The 21,601-nt window shown below is 42.3% G+C and overlaps 1 protein-coding gene across 3 annotated transcripts in view; it reads right to left on the bottom strand.

Annotated features, from left to right (window-relative positions):
* The window catches only part of STARD13 (StAR related lipid transfer domain containing 13), a 525,698-nt gene that overhangs the window by 217,467 nt on the left and 286,630 nt on the right, over nucleotides 1-21,601 (bottom strand). For 2 of the 3 annotated variants that reach the window (XM_055426261.2, XM_055426259.2), the window contains exon 1: nucleotides 18,864-19,216. The exons of the other annotated variant lie outside the window; for it this stretch is intronic. In XM_055426261.2, coding sequence (XP_055282236.2) covers nucleotides 18,864-18,987 — 124 coding nt within the window. In that variant the 5' untranslated portion in view covers nucleotides 18,988-19,216. Of the gene's footprint in view, nucleotides 1-18,863; nucleotides 19,217-21,601 lie in introns of those variants that run through there. 3 annotated transcript variants of the gene reach the window in all.

Here is a 21,601-nt window from a genome sequence, read left to right on the forward strand (position 1 = left end):
GATTCTTTCTGACCCAATGGACTGTAGCCCGCCAGGCTCCTCTGTCCACAGGGATTCTCCAGGCAAGTATACTGGAGTGGGATGCCATTTCCTTCTCCAGGGGACCTTCCCGACCCAGGGATTGAACCCGGGTTTCCTGGAGTTTCTGCACTGCAGATTTTTTAACACTGAGTCTCAGTGTAGCTGTTGCCCTTTTTCCTAGGAACTCCATAGGTTATGACAAACCATTGCAATGGTTTCAACCTGAGTGGAAATTTCTTAATCATTTCGGAAGGTTGACCAAAGGGAGAAAAAAAAAAAAAGATAAGAGGAACGGGGTAAGGGATAAATGGGAGTTTTCTCTGTTTCAACGATCTCCCTAAATTGAGCTCATAATTGCCTTGAGGTCATAAGTACATTATTAATATTTCCCACATTCCAAATTGGGAAGTCGGGTCACAGTAAGATTTCTCAGGGGGCCAGTAAGTTATCAGTGGAGGTAGGAATCAAATTCAGCCTTGTTTTCAGTTGGGTTCTCCAGCAGTTCACTGCCTTTCATATGCAGATCATTCGTTTTGCAATAATTTAATTCAATGCTTTTCATAAAGAATGTCACAGAAGGGCTGCTTCATGTGTGTTACTTTGTTGTTGCCCTAGTGACATTTGAGGAGCCCTCGGGCAACCATGGATATCTGAGGATTCCAGAGAGCAACTCCATGTGAACAAAAAGGGTGAGTGTTTCAATGCAGCTGTTCAATGGAGATTCTCAAGTTGTGCACCATGAATTAGTACTTTTCTCTGGCTTTTTTCTCTCCCTCTTGCCTCTAGTCAGCATGTTAGATAAATCCAGCTTTACATGAGCTTATGCATAATCAAAGAACTCAACTATTTTTTATGAAATTTTATAAAACCTTTTTAACCATTGACCTAAAACCATTCTACATATATACTAAAGGCAGAGAGTCATCAGATTTCTTATAAGAATCACTAATAGTTGGAAGTTACCTGAAAGAAAAGATTTTATCTTATTCATTTTTGTGTCCCCAGTTCCAGGCACTGCAATTTTACTTAACATAGGACATCAATAAATGTTTATGAATGAATAAATACAGCCTGTGAGATATATTTCAGATCTATTTTCAAGAAGGTCCTTTTAAAGTAACTACTGCCCAAAAGCCCTATGAAAAATAGATCAAGAACTCACATTACTTTCATTGCAGAAATTATAGACTATCAAGTGTCTGTAATACATATACCATGTATATTTCAGACACTCATTTTAACGTTAAATCTGAGTAACCGCACCAAGACTTGGAGTGAAAAAGCCCCAGTAAGTGAGGCTGGAAACATGGGAGTTCACAGGAGCTCTTATATGTTCTGCTAATTTAACAGAAGTCATCTTTAAGAGCCATGGAAGACCTTAGGTTCTCTACAATGCCCAGGCAAGAAAAGAGGCTCTAACCATTAATCAAGTTGTAAAGCAAGGCAACTTAGAAAAGATGGATATAAAAATCAATAAAGGGAGAAGGGTTTGGGAGAGAATGCATATATGTGCATGTATGGCTGAGACCCTTTGCTGTTCACCTGAAACTATCATAACGTTGCCTGTTATATTGGCTGTGTGTGTGTATGTCAGTCACTTCAGTCGTGTCTGACTCTTTGCGACCCCATGGACTGTAGCCTGCCAGGCTCCTCTGTCCATGGAATTCTCCAGGCAATAATACTGGAGTGGATTGCCATGCCCTCCTCCAGAGGATCTTCCTGACCCAGGGATCAAACCTGGGGCATTCTGCATCTTCTGCATCATAGGCGGATTCTTTACTGCTGAGCCACCAGGGAAACCCTAATTGGCTATAACCCAATACAAAATAAAAAGTTAAAAAAAAAACTAATATGATCAGTAAGAAAAAAGGCATATTTTTCCATTAAAAAATCAATAAGGGCTTGTGATGCTTATACCACATGCTGGTGGAGAAAGGAAAACGGATTCACAAAATCATGAAGTCCTGGAATTAGAAAATAATTTATAGGCTGTCTATCTGATACAGAACTGGAAATCACACATGAAATCCACAAGCTTGTCATCTGGCCTCTTCCCACCTCTCCAGCCTTCCCTTCACCGATTCTCCTTCCTGACCCAAGGCCCCAGCAATACTGAACTTATGCTGCTTCATGCCTCTGTTTCTTTACATTGTACTTGCTCCTCTCCTTCCTTAGAATATAATTTCTCTTCCTAGAGAGACCTTCTCTGACCACTGGATCCAAACCAGTACTCCCTTTCATTCTCCGGGTCCTTCTTTATAACACTTAACATCTTATGCATTTGTTTACTATTATTATCTATCTTCCCCAGTTAAATGGAAGATCAATGAGGGGGCTAAATTTGTCTGGTTTGATCACCACTAAACAAGTAGCTGGGACAGTATCTGCTGTTCAGTTCAGTTCAGTCGCTCAGTCGCGTCTGACTCTTTGAGACCCCATGAATCACAGCACGCCAGGCCTCCCTGTCCATCACCAACTCCCGGAGTTCACACAAACTCATGTCCATCGAGTCAGTGATGCCATCCAGCCATCTCATTCTCTGTCGTCCCTGTCTCCTCCCGCCCCCAACCCCTCCCAGCATCAGAATCTTTTCCAGTGAGTCAACTCGTCGCATGAGGTGGCCAAAGTACTGAAGTTTCAGTTTTAGCATCAGTCCTTCCAATGAACACCCAGGATTGATCTCCTCTAGAATGGACTGGTTGGATCTCCTTGCAGTCCAAGGGACTCTCAAGAGTCTTCTCCAGCACCACAGTTCAAAAGCACCCATTCTTCGGCAATCAGCTTTCTTCACAGTCCAACTCTCACATCCATACATGACCACGGGGAAAACCATAGCCTTGACTAGACGGACCTTTGTTGGCAAAGTAATGTCTCTGCTTTTTAATATGCTATCTAGGTTGGTCATAACTTTCCTTCCAAGAAGTAAGCGTCTTTTAATTTCCTGGCTGCAATCAGCATCTGCAATGATTTTGGAGCCCCCAAAAATAAAGTCTGACACTGCTTCCACTGTTTCCCCATCTATTTCCCATGAAATGATGGGACCAGATGCCATGATCTTTGTTTTCTGAATGTTGAGCTTCAATCCAACCTTTTCACTCTCCTCTTTCACTTTCACCAAGAGGCTTTTTAGTTCCTCTTCACTTTCTGCCATATAGATACTTAAAAAATATTTGCTGAATAAGTTAGGACTTCCCTGATGGCTCAGTGGTAAAGAATCTGCCTGCCAATACAAGAGATGGAGGTTTGATTCCCGGGCAGGAAGATCCCCTGGAGAAGGAAATGGCAACCCACTCCAGTATTCTTGCCTGGAAAATTCCATGGACAGAGGAGCCTGGTGGGATACAGTCCATGGAGTTGCAAAGAGTCGGACACAACTAAGTGACTGAACACCCACAAGTAAGCTGAATGAATGAAAACCTGGAGTCGGTCTCTGTAGAAAAAACGAAAAAGCTATACAATTTAGAAGATTTCACCCCCAAACCTATTTTCTCCAGTGTTATGATTTTTATTAATGGTCAAAAAGGAACATTTCCATCTTAAATGAAAAATTAATATTTAAATTTCAACCATGTTTTCTTCATTTTCCCCAGCCTAATATGTGATAACAACACCTGCGTTCATTTCCTTTAGCTGTAAAATGAAAAATCCCAATTGCACTTTGGAAGGATGCTGGAGGACTGGAAAAGGTTGTTGTTGTTGTTCAGTTACTAAGTCATGTCCAACTCTTTTGCTACCCTATGGACTAGAGCCCACCAGGCCCCTCTGTCCATGAGATTCTCAAGGCAAAAATACTAGAGTGGGCTGCCATTTCCTTCTTCAGGGGATCTTCCTGACCAAAGGACAAACCCATGTCTCCTGAACTGGCAGGCGGATTCTTTACCACTGAGCCACCAGGGAGGCCAGGGAAAGGTTTGTTGCTCAAACCCACAAAGCTGACAGGTATGCCAAACACCTTGGGGTAGGGGTTTTTCATGGTAGGGCAGGCAGAGTTTGAGGCCACCAGAGGTAAACTCAGCACTTGAGAGGGAGCAATCATATTCTTTTAATGTCCTTCAGTTATTGAGGCCATGAGTCAGGGTGTCAACAAACACTTATATCTCGTGGGAAAGGCTTTGCTCCTGAAGGTAAATAAGGCACCATCATTCCCTCAACAAGTTTGTATTCTAGACTAATTTCAGAAACAGGAATTTTGCTTATGAAGGGTACAGTTACATATGAATGCACCGGCAAACCCAAAAGTCACTTGCTGTGACTTGGAATCTAATCTTAAGTTTACGGCTAATGAGATGTATGACCTGGAAGAGGTTAACTGAATCTCTTCAAGGTTCAATCAGCTTGTGTGCAATGAACAGCCTGGACAAGATAATCTGCAAGCTTTCCATGTTCTCTAACAGTTCATAACATTTTGAGCTAAATAAAAAGAGGAGAATGTTGGCCTAGATTTGCTCAAAATATTGAAGAGTTTGAATAAACAAGTATTATCTCTATCAATATCAGTCTGCCTTTTTGAATCTTGCTAGGAAACTCCAATATTTTGATCACCTGATGTGAAGAACTGACTCGCTTTGAAAGACCGTGATGCTGGGAAAGATTGAAGGTGGGAGGAGAAGAGGATGACAGAGGATGAGATGGTTGGATGGTATCACCAACTCGATGGGCATGAGTTTGAGTAAGCTCTGGGAGGTGGTGATGGACAGGGAAGCCTGGCATGCTGTAGTCCATGGGGTTGCGAAGAGTCGGACATGACTGACTGAACTGAAGTGAGGAACTGATTCACAAAATAAGAAAGAAAAGGCATTCATTCTTTTATTTCTTCAACAACTGTTATTTTACCATGTGGATTTATAGTAAGAAGTAAAAGATTTTCCTTAATGTCAGACAAAGTTTCTCTCACTTCAGTTCAGTTATTCAGTCTTGTCTGACTCTTTACGACCCCATCGACTGAAGCACGCCAGACCTCCCTGTCCATCACCAACTCCCAGAGCTTGCTCAAACTCATGTCTATCAAGTTGGTGATGCCATCCAACCATCTCATCCTCTGTCATCCCCCTCTCCGCTCGCCTTCAATCTTTCCCAGCATCAGGGTCTTTTCCAATGAGTCAGTTCTTCCCATCCGGTGGCCAAAGTATTGGAGTTTCAGCTTCAGCATCAGTCCTTCCAATGAATATTCAGGACTGATTTCCTTTAGGATGGATTGCTTGGATCTCCTTGCAGTCCAAGGGACTCTCAAGAGTCTTCTCCAACACCACAGTTCAAAAGCATCAAATCTCTGGCACTCAGCTTTCTTTATAGTCCAACTCTCACTATTAAAGTTTCTCTAATATAGAACAAAAGAACTCTTGCTGGTAAGGCAAGAACCAGACAGCAAGAATTCAGCAGAGTGAGTGGAAAGGTATGAACTTCAAGGTGAATAAAACTGCACTTGACTAGCTGTTTTGGCCTTGGCTAAGTTCCTTCACTTACCCCATCCTTAAAATGGGGATGATAACCAAGACCTTAGCACATGGCTGTGATGCTTCACAGGATGACGGGGGAGAAGCACTGGATTGGGGCCTGACACGCAGCAGATCCTCATGGTCCTTCCACCCACCAAAGGCACTCAGCTATGGAAGGGGGAGACGGTGACCATGTGGGAAGGACTTGAGGAAGTCCTTGAAAGTGAGTAGGATTTAGGTAGGCAGAAGGGAGATAAAAGGATTGGGACTGGAAGACATCTGTGTGGCTTAAGGCATGGAGTCTGAAAGAAACTTTAGGGACATTTTTTAGTCACTGGTGAGGGAAGAGTGCCAGGCAGGCTGCATACACACAACAACAATGAAAATCACCTAGGAGCCTTGTTTAAAAAAATGCATACTACACATTCCCTCCCACCACCACCCCCACGCACGGTGGTGGCGGTTTCATCGCTAAGTCGTGTCTGACTTTTGTGACCCCATGGACTGTAGGCTGCTAGGCTCCTCTGCCCATGGGATTCTCTAGGCAAGAATACTGGAGTGGGTTGCCATTTCCTTCTCCAGGGGATCTTCCTGACCCAGGGATCGAACCCAGCATACATACGCATATACACTGTCTCCTGGGGATGATTTTGACTGCTCAGATTTGGGCAAAGTTTTTAAAGAGGTTTTCCAGTGATTCTGATGCTCGGTTAGGTTTGGGAGTCACTGGGTTGAATTAACAGCAACTGACTGAGCTGACAGAGCAGAGCTCACGCCGGGCAGCAGGAAAGCGAGCCCAAGGCAAGCTTGGGGGCAGGAGCCTGGCTTCAAACAACCCCCTGGCCCGCTCTGACCTTGGGACCATGGACAGTCAGTCACACAGTCCATACTCTGACGCCTAAGCATCAAATAAGAAAGCACATGAAACCTTAGCACAATGCTTGGCTTACAGTTTTTATTCTCATTTGTCTCATAATGTAGTAGAAATCAAAGCACCCACCCTGCCTACCTTAAAGGACTTTAGTGAGAACCTATTAATTTTAAGCCACTATTAGAACCCTTAGTGGAAAAGCACTTCGCTGTACAGTTTTATACAAATATTCAAGATCATCATTAATCATTATCATCATTATCACAGGGACCCTGTCTGGGATGCCAGAGTGCCACGGTCAGCTGCCATCTATTATACCCATTGGTAACATTGAGGTGACACTGGGGCATGGCTGGGGAAATGGTTTTGCTTTGTCAGTACAACACCCAGAAACAGTCACCCCTTCCTAAGTGCTAGACTGTGATTGGGGTGTGGGTCTTAGAGTCATCAGAATCTCACCTGTAGATCATTTGAAATGTGCCACTGTCATAAATCTATATAACGGCAAGTAGTAGTTCCTTAACCTCTCCAAGCCTGGGTTTCCTCATGCATAAAGTGGGGACAGTATCAGCACCCAGGATCACACTGTACAGCTGGGTAAGCTGTGTATGCCCTACACAGCCAGCAGCCAAAGGGTGCCAGGGAGGGGGCCATCCCAGCCCAGGGTGCACTCACCTAGCCATACGCCCATGGGGCTGCACTTTCTCAGAGAAGGCAGTTTCTAATAGTTTTCTCATTCTAGGCCCGGAGTGGAAGCTTTTTTCTAAATCACAGCAAGCTTCTCTGTGTGCTAACAGGGACCCTGGGAGTACTTGCTCTGAAGCCTGGGCATCAAATGAGAAAACACGTGAAGCCTTAGCCCAATGCCTGGCTTACAATAGGGTCCAATTCAGGGTAGCTGAATCTGCCTACATTTTTCCTATTCAGGACTACGCAAACACATTCTTGTTTGAAGTAGCTCAAGAGAAAATGAAATGCACACAGTCTTTTTATTCAATTGCACAAATACTTTGCATTAAATAATGAACCTAACTTTCAAATAAAGAAACACGTCTTCTTTTGTTTTTGGTTTTCTTTTCTTTTTTTTTTATATCATTAAATGGGAACTTCTAGACATAGCAAAGGAGGCTCTAACCTATGCAACATTATGAGACTAAACTCCATCAACTTTAGTATTCTTCACAGAGATAGATGGACATCCTGATAAAATAAAATGTTCGTAGATATGTGCTGGGAATCCCTGGTGATATATGATAGGCTTTATTACTACCTCTCCTAATTTCCTTTTCTTAGTAAGTAGTCCTAGGTGAAATCTAAATGGGAAATAGCCTTAATGGTTTTAATAACAGTGGTTTAATTAATAACCTATTATGGATATTGTAAATAAATTTTTTAATTAAGAAACAGATTAATTGTTTTCAAAAACAAGCCGTGGATCTGAAAATTTAGCATACCACGAGTGGGCAATTTGTCCCAACTTCCCATTTTACCTAAGCAATGCAATACTTTAAAAAAACGATTAAAATATTTGCTTCAGTATATACAGTAACAAAATATAATTATTATAACTGCAAACACCAGGGATAAAATTATTGCTTTATTTCATAATAATGCTGCCAGAATCAATAAACAATAAAAGAAAACAAATACATTCTCTTTTGGGAGATCACCTTCCCAAGAGCATGGGGCACACAGCACATGGACTGCAGACTGTAGATGCTCCAGGAAAAGCTTGCAGGTTCCTTCCAGATCTAATGTCCTGTGATTTTACAAGTCAGTTTTATCTTCAGTTCAGTCAGTTCAGTCGCTCAGTCGTGTCCGACTCTTTGCGACCCCATGAATCACAGCACTCCAGGCCTCCCTGTCCATCACCAACTCCCAGAGTTCACTCAAACTCATGTCCATCGAGTCAGTGATGCCATCCAGCCATCTCATTCTCTGTCGTCCCCGTCTCCTCCCGCCCCCAATCCTTCCCAGCATCAGAGTCTTTTCCAGTGAGTCAACTCGATACCAAATCATCAATGAGAGTGAACTCACCAATCAAGACATGACTATACAAGAGACTGGCTTCTGAATGCAGGATTAGCTACATCATTTGCTCTACCCAGTACAAAATAAAAATGTGGGCCCTTCATTCAACAATTATTAATAATTTCAAGATTGTAACAGTAGAGCCTTAAACCAAGTGTGGGGCCAATCTGAGCACTGGGCTCTGCCTGTATGTGTTTCAGGGAGATTCTACTGGTGACTGCAGGCCCTGGACTCCTAGCTTTTCTCCTCCTCATTCCTTTTCCAATTCTGGCAGATGTAGTTCCAATAACAGAAAGTACCAATTAAGTTGCTGCAGTTGATGGAAGTTAGGTAACCAAAGAGGCATGGGGAATGACATAGCAGGCATCCCGGGGTATACTTCTGGGTTTCTGCCCTTTCCGAGTCTATCGAAACAGCCAATGAAATCCAGGCAGAAAAGGAACTAAGACTCAGGGCATTAAGCTTCCTTTAGACACACAGGCTAGTTTTATAGACTCACTGATCTTTAAAGTTAAGTAGGGCCTTAGAGATTATCTAGTCCAACTTCTCTCATTTTAATTAGGCCTCCGTCAAATTCCATTTAGGCCAAGGACACGGGAATGAATTCTTGGTTGCACAGCTTTAAAGCCGATGGTATTTTGATGAACAAACTGTAATTGATGATCTTTCAGAAAGATAAAATGTTAGTATAATGAAAGATTCATGCTATAACACTAATAAACTTGCACAAGATGCTGCCAACCATGCTAGCAACATATGTACTATTTGATTTTTTAAAAAATTCCATTCATAGCAAACTAATCTCTTAGCTCTTGGAAATCCCTGAATATGGGATCTAGAATGAGTCCATAAGATACAGAAACAAGGCAGATGAATCCAGGTATGAAGCGAGTCAGTGGTTTAAGGCTAGAGCAAAAAGCATCTCTTGCTTATCAGAAAACATGTCTATTCTTCACAGAGGATGCATCTATGCATCTATATCCATCTGTCTATTTGTATTTTTTAAAATAAACTCTTATACAATGTTAATTAAGGAGTCAGACATTATGCTAAATGCTTTGAAACTATTAACTTATTTAATCCTCAGGATAGCCCTATGAGATAAGTACTATGCTTGTCCTCCTTTTTAAAGATGGGGAAATTTAGGAACATCAAGATTATTTATCTTGCCCAAGGACTCACTGAGTAAATGGTGGAGACAGGATTTAAACCCACGTAGCCTTGCTCCAGTAACTGCTCTTAACCAGTGGTCCCCAGGCTTTTTGGCACCAGGGACCGGTTTTGTGGAAGATAATTTTTCCACAGATGGGGTGGGAAGGGGATGGTTCAGACAGTAATATAAACAATGGGGAGCAGCAAATGAAGTTTTGCTTGCTCTCCAGACCAATGCTCACCTCCTGCTGTGTAACCTGGATAGGGGTACTGGCCTGCAGCCCAGGAATTGAGGTCCCCTGCTCTTAACCACTAGACCCTGATGTATGCCAGTAATCTTTCATTATGTCCGAACACCACTAACCCCCGCCTCCATTACATTGTACACAACAAAAGTAAAACAACATGCCTTCAAGATACTAGAAAATCTATGTTCCCAGCACTGTAGTCATAGCTATGCCAAACATTTATATCAACATTATGGCTGAACTGATGCTAATTTCACAGATGTTTATTACCATTACACAGCTGTGATTTTATACAAATGATGGTATCTCAAATAGCTTCAATCCTTTTTCCACCACTACAGTGTTCCCTAAATGGTTAAGAGTAATTTTTCATTTGTCATTGTTGCTTTGATTTAGATTCAAGAACCAGAAATCAAATACTTATCATAAAGCCGCTCTTCTTTCTTTCCAAAAAGAATAAAACAGCCTATAAGACAATGGTTGAAATATGTAAAAGCTTCTTTTTTTCCCACTTATCTTCATTCTAACAATTGCTCCTCTTTAAGCCTATTGCTTATGAAGTCTTTTCTTGGGACTAAAATACAGATGCAATTTATTTCCAAGACCATGGGGACAACTCCTCTTGGCTAAGATACGGGCAATTCATCATGTTTTTCAAGAGGTCTGCAATGAATGCAACTCAGCATCAGGCAAAAAAGAGAAGCCACCTTTGTGATGTCATTGTGACAAACCATACATTCTTATCCAGCAGTAGATAAGTTTAACTTACACAGTCACACCTTCCAGTTATTAAAATATTTGTACTTTAAGGACATTATTCTAATGGCAATTATTAAATGTCTGTGGAAAACACTTTTAAAGATCCTTCAAGAAAACTGGACATGTTTTCACTTTATCCAGATGTAGAGAGGATAAGACGCATATAAGACTTCCAGTTAAAATCACTGCTGGTAAATGTATCACTTTTCATGAGGTTGTATGATTATCTCTGTGGTTCATTTAATTTCATATATAGGAAGGAGAAAGAAGTATTCAACAACCATGGTATGCCATGATGAAATATAGATTAAAATATGCTCCACTACACAAAATAACAGAACCATAAGGTTCTGAACATTTTATTTTAGATAAAAATGTTACTAAGGAAATATTCTGCCTGAGAAGATAAGATAGCTTGACACAGCAGGTTTGCAAATACAATATTGTGTCATCATGGTGCATTCTATACTGTCCTTTAGCACTTTCTGGAAGCCTGTTCTATTTCTGGTTAAATAGATGAGTTAAGCAATTTGGGCAGCATAATAAATAAAATTTGTGTGCTTTGCCAGGATAAAACCACAGTCCTGAATTAGTATCCTGCACTATAGTCCCAACATGCTTTGACAAGGATGCTATTTCATGGCTCAATAAATACTTATTGACTAAATACAAACGTGACAAAAATGTTTGTCCTTCAACTCAATTGCTTTAGGACTAAACACGCAAGGATTTTGGAAAAACAAAAAGTGCCAGCCCAGGAACATTGCAACACTCTTCAAACCATGCTTGTTTTCATTTTGCAAATATCCCTAAACTTGCAAAATGGGCTTCCCTAGTGGCTCAGATGGTAAAGAATTCGCCTGCAATGTGGGAGAGCTGGGTTCAATCCCTGGGTTGGGAAGGTCCCCTGGAGGAGGGCATGGCAAACCTACTTCAGTATTCTTGCCTGGAGAATCCCCATGGACAAAGGAGACTGGCAGGCTACAGTCCACTGGGTCGCAAAGAGTTGGACATGACTGAGCGACTAAGCACACAACACAGATTTGCAAAAGGGAAAAATAGAAATATACTGTTAGATAAACCCCTAAGTTGTTTTGTTCAACAGAAGATTAAAAAAGAAAAAAAGAATATATATTAATTTCATTAGATGTGCTCCATGTCCAAGTAAGTGACCAGCTTGGTGACTAACAAAAATGGTATCAGATGGTATTCGTAAGGAATTTTGGCCAACTGGTAGGGCTCCTGTCTCCTGTTCAGAGCAACCACCCTCAAATAGTGAACATGGTCCTTTCTTTGCTCCAGCTCTAGAAGGAAACCGTTAGTTCCAAGGATTAGGCAGCATATTGTATATTAGGTCATATTTAAGTTATCTTCATTGCAAACTCAAAAACTTAAAGACTTTGTTACCTATTTTTCTCTGAGAAATTTCCCTTCAATTATCTTTATTATGGAAAGACCATAATTGGTAAAGGTCAGCAAATGGACGCAATCTTGGAAATTTTAATATAGTACAGAACCTTTCTTAAAAGCTAAACTTTGATTAGCCTATTCCTAGATATCAAGACACTGGAGAAATCACCTTTCCAATATAAACTTCTTACCCCATCACACATGGGACCAACAAGTCACAGTAACCACAGAAGTATTCCTTCTAAGACCATTTTTATCTAATCAACTATATTTTAATTTTTATGGGGGCAACCTTAAGAAGTCTTTCTTTTAAATGCTATTTAAAATTTACTTTGCAATATCATTTTTAAATTTAAAATGCATATTTTATTAATAAAGTGAGATATATTTTTATGATTATTTTTCATTCATCAACAGTTCTGGGATCAAGTAAATCTATCACTAAAGATTAATATATCACTACTATTATTCAGTCACCAGAAGGCTAAGTTTAGGAACAGGGCTGCTTTTCCTTATTATCCAGAAATTTAACCCATTTTTTAGGTACATACAGTTCATGTCCAAATATTGTGCTCTAAATAAAGGATACACTAGGACTTGGTCCTTGACATCTCCTCTTAACTATATTCTCTTCCTAAGTAACCCCATCCAGTCCAAAGTCTTTATAATAGTCATATGCCAGTAACTCTCAGATTTCTATCTCTGCATTTGACTTTTCTCCCAAAACTTTCCTTGTACATCTAAATCTTTGACATTTACTTAGGATATATAATGGGGCTTCCCAGGTGGCACAGCGGTAAAGAATCCATCTGCCAATGCAGGAGATACAAGAGACATGGGTTCAATCCCTGGGTCAGGATGATCCCCTGGAGAAGGAAATGGCAACCCACTCTGGTATTCTTTCCTGGGAAACCCCATGGACAGAGGAGTCTGGTGGGCTACAGTCCATGGGGTTTCAAAGAGTTGGACACAACTGAGTGACTGAGCACACACACACACACACACACACACACACTGGAATCTAATAGGCATCTTTGCCCTAAGTTGGCCAAGGGAGAACTTACTCTTCATCTGGCTTACGCAAAAAAAAAAAAAAAAAAGTGTGTCTTGCAATTGCAAGATATAAATATGCCACTTGTCCCCATCTCAGCCCATGGTTTTACAAACCTAGGGGCTCTTGAACCCTCTTCATCAACCTCCAACTAAAAATGTCAGCATTGTTGTCCTGCTTTCAAGACATATTCCAAATCTGTCCCATTCTCTCCATTTCCATGACTACCACCCCTATCCGTGTCACTGTTTCTCTCTCACCTGGACCACTCCAGTAGTAATTTATTCAGGTCCTGTCTCTCCTCCGTTTAAAATCCTTTGCTTATTGCTCAGTCATGTCCGACTCTTTTGACCCTACGGACTGCAGCCTGCCAGGTTCCCCTGTCCATGGAATTCTCCAGACAAGAATACTGGAGTGGGTTGCCATTCCCTTCTCTAGGGGATCTTCCAACCCAGGGATTTAACCCAGGTCTCCCACATTGCAGGCAGATTCTTTACCCTCTGAGCTATCAGGGAAGCTTGCTTATCACATGCAGAACCAAATCCAACCTCCATGCCCTGGCAACAAAGACCAACTTGATCTTATAGCTTGGCTCTACCAATACCTCTGACTGCCACTTATTTGTACCACCTTTTTTCTTATGCTCCAGGAAAACTGGCCTTTTCCCCCGCCGTCCCTGTAAATTAACAAACTCATTCCAACTTCACTTAAGCAAAACTTCTCTCAAGGACTTAGACTATAATGTTGCATCAATATTAGACACAGTCTTCTTTGAGTTATCACATGGTAGTTAACACAAGTCAGTGATTCTGAACCCGGACTGTGCACTGGAACTGTATGCAGAGCTTTAAAAAATACTGATCCCTGGACCCTAAGTGAACTGAATCAGAGTCTCTGTGAGGCAGTGAAACATTCATGTTTCTGAAAGGCTCCGGGTCACCCTGTGGGTAGCTAAGGCTGAGAAGAACCCTGGCACAGGTAATGTGTTCTCTTTCTCTGATTTTCATTGTATATTTACCTGACTCAGATTTTTTTTGTTATTGTTAATATAAATCAAATCTAAATGTTTTCCCTTTTCAAGAGATGTTTAAAAAGTAAAAACCCAACAGAGTAGGATGGGGTGTTCTTTACAGTAAAGTGAGACTAAAAAGGAAAAACATACATAAAACAAATGAAAAGGATCAGCTAGTATCATTGTGATCCTGTACTTCTTGCTATCATGGAACCCATTTAGATTTTAATAAGGAACATTTTTATGGCCCGTGTTCTATTCTTGATCCCACTCTGCATTAAAGACCCAATCTCATGTTTACATCACATCACAGGATGCTGCTGTTGACTTTGAGGATGAATAAACCTGTTTTAACACGACAAGAACTCACTGAAATTTGGTGGAATTAGCATTTCTAACAAAACTTAAACTTTTCAGTGCTTTAGGTTAGTTTATTTTGGGCATCAGTATAACGTCCTGTGTCTAAGAGAAATAATTTAGAATGAGACAATGAAAGAGATCAAAAGATTTCAACATCAATTAGTTCACAACCTACCTAAATATCATTATGTGAGTATAAAGGAATCAAATATATAGATTACATCTCCATCAAAATAGTTAGGTTTCAATAAAGGAGCAGAAAGCTTCAGAAAACTCATTTGGATTTTTTTCAGATCTTAGCTTTTGAGAAGTAGTTCAAGCTGCTTGCGTGCGTACTTGGTCACTTTAGTTGTGTCCAACTCTGTGTGACCCTATGGACTGTAGGCCACCACGCTCTGCTGTCCATGAGACTCTCCAGGCAAGAACACTGGAGTCGGTTGCCATGCCCTCCTCCTGGGGATCTTCTTGACCCAGGGATTGAACCCGGGGCCTTCTCTGTCTTTTGCACCATAGGCGGATTCTTTACTGCTGAACCACTGAGGAAGTTGCTTACAAAGACCAAAAGCTAAAGCATGTGCTTCTGCCTAGAGAATTTAATGATGCTATAAAGGTTAAGAATCGTCATCAGCGGTGGCTGATTAGGGAATTGGAGAGGCCAAAGAACCTGTCACTCATCCACCTTGAAGAAACCTGCATTGAGGCTTGATGACAACATTCCTTTCTTGTGGCCTTTGGCTTCTTGCAATGATGGTAATGGGCAGGGCACACACATAAGGGCCCCAAAAAGGCAGATATATGGTTGTTTGTTTGTTTCAACTCTCTATGAGCTCATACACTACCCAGCCCAATAGGATGCTGGGGACCAAGCATTTGGTGCATAGGGTTCTCCTTGTCACTGCAGAGGGAAAGAGTAATTTTTCCAATTAATTTACTTATCCTTTTTAAAACTAATTGCAAATGACAGAGAGACTTGGAGAAAGGAGTTGAGGTCCATGTGTCTCCGTAAGGCCCATGGAGAGGCAGTGTGGTATAACACAAAGTGGGCACAGGTGACCTTTGACTTCTGACAACTTGAATCAGAACACTTGTTTGAACACTAACTTTGTCGTCTCAGGAACAAACAACAATTACCACCATTATAACAATGATCAATATTGAGATGACAGGTGAGAAAAACTCTCATTGACCCTTATGAGGATTAGTCTTAGGTAATTAAGAAGTACATGTTGGCAAAAACACCACAATCTGATGAAAATCTGGCAGTTACTCCAGAACTGGAAAGCCCAAGAAGAGCTCCCAGTATCAGTTGTTCTTTACCAATAACTCCTTTGTATAATTTTGTAATGAAGTGAACATATCTGAACATCATTCAAAACCTTATCCTTCTATCAGATTCATTATTTGTATCATTGTGATGAGCATTAGGAGACTCCTTCCTAGATATGGTCCCACCACACAGAAATCTACAGGCTTCACTATGTTTAAACAGTTCTACTGCTTCTTATCTTTTTGTCACATTGACAACACAGACTTTCATGAAGAGAAGAGTGAGTTAGAATAAGGATTTCTTGCCTCAGGATGTTAAAAAGCAAAAGAGAGCATCAGATACCTTCAGAATGCTCCAGACAACAAATACAAGTTTGTTATAAAGCACTTAGAATACTATTCTATTGACTAAGTGTAATAGGAAGAAAATTTTAGGCGGGGTTTCCCTCGTGGTCCAGTGGCTAAGACTCCATGCTCCCAAAGCAGGGTGCCAGGGTCTGATCCCTGGTCAGGTTTGATCCCTGGTCAGGAAACTAGATCCCACATCCCTGCCACAACTAAGACCCAGCACAGCTAAATAAGCAAATAAATACTGAAAGAAGAAAAAGAAGAAAATTTTAGAGAAATTAAAGAAGTACCAGCACAAAACTTTTATATGATAGAAAAAGACAGAAAAAACAAAAAAAAAAGCCAATAGCCCCATAACATCCCTTGAGGAGGCAGATTCTCTCTGGGGTACATTCATATAGTTGGTTATTATGATACTGTGAAGTAAACCATATAAAGAAGGCTTTTACAAATGAAAAACACTTTCACCTAGAATTGATGCCAACATTAATAACGTTAAGTATTTCAGTGTCTCATAGCCAAAGTTCCATATTTTAGCTACCTTTGCAAGAAAACCCAAGAAAATCAATTTGCATCTACAAGCTCCCTCATGGAGTTGGCTTGGTTTTGTGGCAGGCATCCCAGCTCGCTTAGAGAAGCAGAGGTTGAAGTCTCTTCACAGGGAATTGTTTGGTCCCAGTTGAATAACCTGCTGGCATCTGCTGTTAGCAGAGTGGTAAGCAGATTATGGGTAAGCAGATATTAATATTCTGATTAAACATTTTAAAACCTCACACCACTATTTAAAAAAAATAATTATACTACTCTGGGAGAACTCTTAACCATTCTGAAGCCACTTTTAGTCTTAATGTCTATATTTCATTATCTTAAAAATCTCTACCTATTGCTTTCTTTCCAGAATCAAAACTTTTTCTCTCCACTGCCCTAACTAAACTGCAGTGTCTAAAATCAGTGTGAATATATGATTTCCCTGGAAAATCACAATGGTTTTCAGACTTTACGTTATGCTCTCTTCCTTCCCAGATCTCCTTTTTAAAAAGACAAGGCTGCAGTCATCCTTGGCCTCAGCTTCTATAAAAACCCAGCACAGCCTTGGCAGCCCTCCTGGAAAGACTTCTTGTTTCCTGAGGATCCATTGATTTAACAAACTTAACAAACTTAATAACAGAAGCTATGAAGGAGACATTTGCAGTAAGCATTCTGCAGTTATGAAGCAACAAAATTTACTAGACCACAATAATTTCTCTAACACCATCCATCATGTAGATTATACAATTTATCATGATAACCAGGAAAGTTATTGTTATTAATTGAGGTCTGCAGTGAACATACAGGTCTTAAAAATCAACAGTAAAACTACTGTGTTACGACAACTTATTTCTGGGTTCAGACTGCAAAGTCTGTTTATTTCTTGGGTGCTTACTAAATGGGGCCGCTGTATTGTAGAGAAACTACGGGATGACCAGTCTATGCTGACACTATTGAATGTTGGAACCATCTATGATCCCCACTTCTAATTTGACCAGTTAGGTTGATAAAGATCCAGCTCAAGGAGACACAGAATGGGTATCTACTCAAGAATGCTGTCAGACTGATGGTGAGATGTGGCTGCATGGGAGAAAGGGCAGAACATCTTGCAAAGGACTTCTATAGCTCTTCAAGAGGAACAAGGGGGAGGAGCCCAGAGGAAGTTAACTCTTCCATCCCACCCTTGGCAGCCCTGCCCTCTGTCCAGGCATCACCTTTTCTTCTTCTCTTGACCTCTCTTCCACCCCTGTGGTCACTGGCCCACTCAGGAGATGCTGCTGGAGAGAGAGGAGGCCAGAAGATCCAGAGACTCCACTAACAGTCAGCTCAGGGGGCCCTTCCTCCACATGCCCTCAATTCCAGAAATATCTTCCAGCTGCTAACACTTGGGGAAAGCAGTCCTAAATCCTACACTGCCTGGGGAGGGTGCTGTGGAGTAGGGCTTCCTTCCCTTATTGTGGCAGGTATGATGTGGTGACTGCCCAGACCTAACGCTCCAGCATGGACTCTGAGAAGGCTCAGACCACTTCCTACATCCCTGGCCCTATGAGGTGGTAGCTCCAAGGAGCATGCCCAGAAGAAAGACCACAGCCAGGAAGCTGGAGAAAGAGCTAAGGAGGGGACTGGCCTTCTGAGGAAGCAAGGATTCTTAAGGACCTCTTGGTTTGGAATAATCACCTCTTCTCTCCCTCTAAGACATGAGCAATGGATTCCAAAAGGGAGGCCCCTCTTTCGCAGCCCCTAAGTGAGAAGAGCCTGATCCACAGCTGGACAGAGGTGGTGGGCAGCTATCAGCCAGCACCAACCACTGTCCATCTGTCTTTCCTCAAACCCTCCCCCTCTACCCCGTAAACATGTCTCCCAGAGCCTTGGGTATGCTCCCTGGCCTTGTCTGACTCCTCCTATCACACAGGCAATGGACGCGTCCCTCGTGGAAAAGGCGAAGCTGGGAGAGGGACCACTCTCCCGGAGGGCCGCTTGGGCTGGGCACTCATTCATTCACTGGGTTAGGGCGGGTGGATAGCGGCGGAGCCGGGGCCAGCCCAGGAAAAGCGGCCACTTAAGAAAGACTCCCCAGGTAACCCCCACGCCGGCTCCACGCCGGGAGCGCAGCGCCCTGCCAGACTGTCAGCGCGCGCGGGGCGGAGCCCACACCCACCACCAGGTCCAGCGCGCGCAAAGACTGAGCGCGGTGAGCGTGGGCGCCCCGACCCGGTGCAGCGAGGCTGGCGCGAGCAGCCTTCACCCAACCCGGGGCTCAGAAAACCTGTGTCGGGAGCCCAGAGCGGCGGCGGGACGGGGGACCGGGGCGGGCGACGCGGCCCGCGCTTCCTCCTGCCCCCGCGCAGTCCCGAGTCTTGGGGCCACCGACCTGCCAGCCGTCTCTCCCGGACGTTTTTCCACAGCCGATCCCAGGCTCTGGCAGTGGAGTCCCGCAACTGCTCACTGATTGACCGCCTGAGCTGCGTTTGGAGAGGTTTCCGCTTGTCGGTCATTTTAGATCCGTCCTCATAACGACCAGTGGGCTTGCCACCGCCACTCCCGCGTGGCCCGCAGCTCAGACTCCCGGCGACTCGGGTCGCCAGACGTGGGACTCACGCTGGGGTCCCGGGACCAGCCGGGGGCGCGACATGGGACCTCCGCCTTCCCGCGCAGCGGCCGGGATGCGTCTCCACTGCGCGCGCTGCGCAAGGGCACCTCTGCGCTCCGTCCACTCCTCCACTCTGTTCCCACTTTCCCTCTCCTCCCTCCCCTCGGCTCGGCGCTCCTCCGCTCCCGTCCCCTCCCGTCCTTCCCTCCCCCCTCTCTCCGGGACGGTCTGGCGCCCCACTCCTTCCCCCGGCGAGCTTTCTCTTCCTCCTTCCCTCCCCTAAATCTGACAGCGTGGTTCGGATGGGCCCCCAGTTACGGAGTTTACTCCCCTCTTTTCACTCAGAGACCAGGGGCTGAACCATATTCCTCCCAATTCTCGATACTTTGCGTTTTTTCACTCACAGAAACCGCCACCATTACAACCATTACAAAAATTTACACTAAGCCACAGCTGGTGCCGAAAAAGCTCATCATCATGGTTTTCCTGAATTCAAGTCACTTGAAATGGGCTCCTCAGTTTGGCCTTTTTGGAGTTAGATACTGGGGCTCTTAACAGAAGTCTTTCCTGGTTTCATCAATGAAATGATTTTCAGGCTGCAATCTACAATCAAACTAAAATTATTCATTGCATAGTCATTGAGTGTGAGGAAACTAACCTGTAAATATTAAGGTCAAACCATGAGAAGCCTACATAAAATAAACTTGCATATTCTGGTAAAGTATTAAAATATGTATACAGTTAGAAAAGTAGGTATTAGTAGGAAGTGAAATGTGAAAATAAAAGCGTTTTAGCCAATAACATGAAGTAGGCTTATAATTTGAAATTAACCCTGATTCTTGCAGGGACAAGGCAGGAAATATACCTACTCTTTAAGAAATACCTGAGGAGGTGGGGTCCAAGTCATTTCCATGGGCTCTAAAGCCTCCCTCAAAAGGTGAAGACAAGGCTAGCTCCGGTCTCAGGGTGTCCTCCTCTTTCAAAGCTTTGCTTTAAAAGGGTTTGGAGGACCTTTAGAGAATGTAATTAAGACATCTGATGTACTCAATGATGTGAGATGTGATTAATGTCATACATCTCAAGTTTGGCTAGAGAAACTAAATTATTTCAAAACAGAATTCTGAATTATTTAAACAGTAAAATTGCTTGAAAATCAATTTACAAAAAATACAAAATTGCCTTTGTATCGGATGCTAAATAAGAACAAGAATTTAGTCAGCTGTTTTTAAAAAAAAATTCAGATGCTCCATGTGAAGTCTGAAAATTAAACTATCCAATCCTCTATTATATAAATTGCTATTGACTTAAGGAGTAGAAATTAACAGCTTCCTAAAGTATTCCATCTGCAAGTCTATACTTTTAGTAAATATTCCCTCCACTAGTTTATACTGTTGGTAGAAAATGGGGGGAGAAATGATGTTAAAAACTATTTTATTGTCTTATACTCTCTTCTTTTAAATATTCAAAAATGTTCTCGAGTGAAATACTTTGGAATGAGCTAGAAGGTAGTGGCTGAGCTTTTCTGTGCCATCCTGGTAAACCTTTGAAATGATCAGCTATGAAGCAATAAGTCATGGATCAGAAACAGACTTGAAACTATGGCGGCCAATTGTAGACTAATTCACATTGCTTTCTGGACCCATGCCAAATACCCTTTTGATTACATCCTCTGTTTTGTTTGCATGTAGTAGTAAGGAAATGCTCAGCAAGAAGCAAGATTTGTGTTATCTTAAAGTGACTGCTGTACAGTATCATGACAAAACATTTCACAATTATGTTCCTAGGGAAGCGGTGTATTTAACTTTTAAAAAAGGATCTCTAATTGAATCAAACAGAGGCAGTCGTTGTTACATTATATGCACTGGAATAGAACAGTACAAGGAGAATTCCAGCCATTTCACTGATCATTTAGCTCTAAAGATCCTGGGTCCCTACCTATTGATACTTTCTACTTTAATACATATTTTATATTCAGATGTCATAGATTAGGGGTTTTCTTTTAAGTGACTAATTTGAAGATAAATTCTGGCCTTGCAGATTTGTTTAGTTCTATCTGTTGAAGGGGCCATGAATTCAGGACTGTCCAGCAGAAGCCAAATGAAAGACTAGAGGGATCTTCCCAGAACAGAACAGGTGCTGCACAGCACAACCCAGTTCCCTGACTGCCCAGTTGCTGACTCTGCTGGAGGGAAGCTTACCACTGTGCAGATTCAGCAGCCACAAACACAAGCTTTCTGAACTCAGTGGGGCTAGTTGGAGACCTTTATACAGGTCCTTAGCATCCACTCCCATTTTCCAGGAGTCCTACTTCAAAGCTGAACCTTAAAGATTACCCTGCATCCTGGGGTCTTCACCTTGAGCAGATGACAATACCACCTACTTCGCAGAAAAGAAATCAGGCAAATCCTTATCCCTGTTGTTGTTCAGTTGCTAAGTTGTGTCCAACTCTTTGTTACCCCTTGGACTGCAGCACACCAGGCTCTCCTGTTCTTCATCTTCTGGAGCCTGCTCAAACTCAT

Source organism: Moschus berezovskii, chromosome 13 (genome assembly GCF_049115385.1).
Source record: "Moschus berezovskii isolate FMDL1 chromosome 13, NW_MosBer_1.0, whole genome shotgun sequence".
Taxonomy (NCBI): domain Eukaryota; kingdom Metazoa; phylum Chordata; class Mammalia; order Artiodactyla; family Moschidae; genus Moschus; species Moschus berezovskii.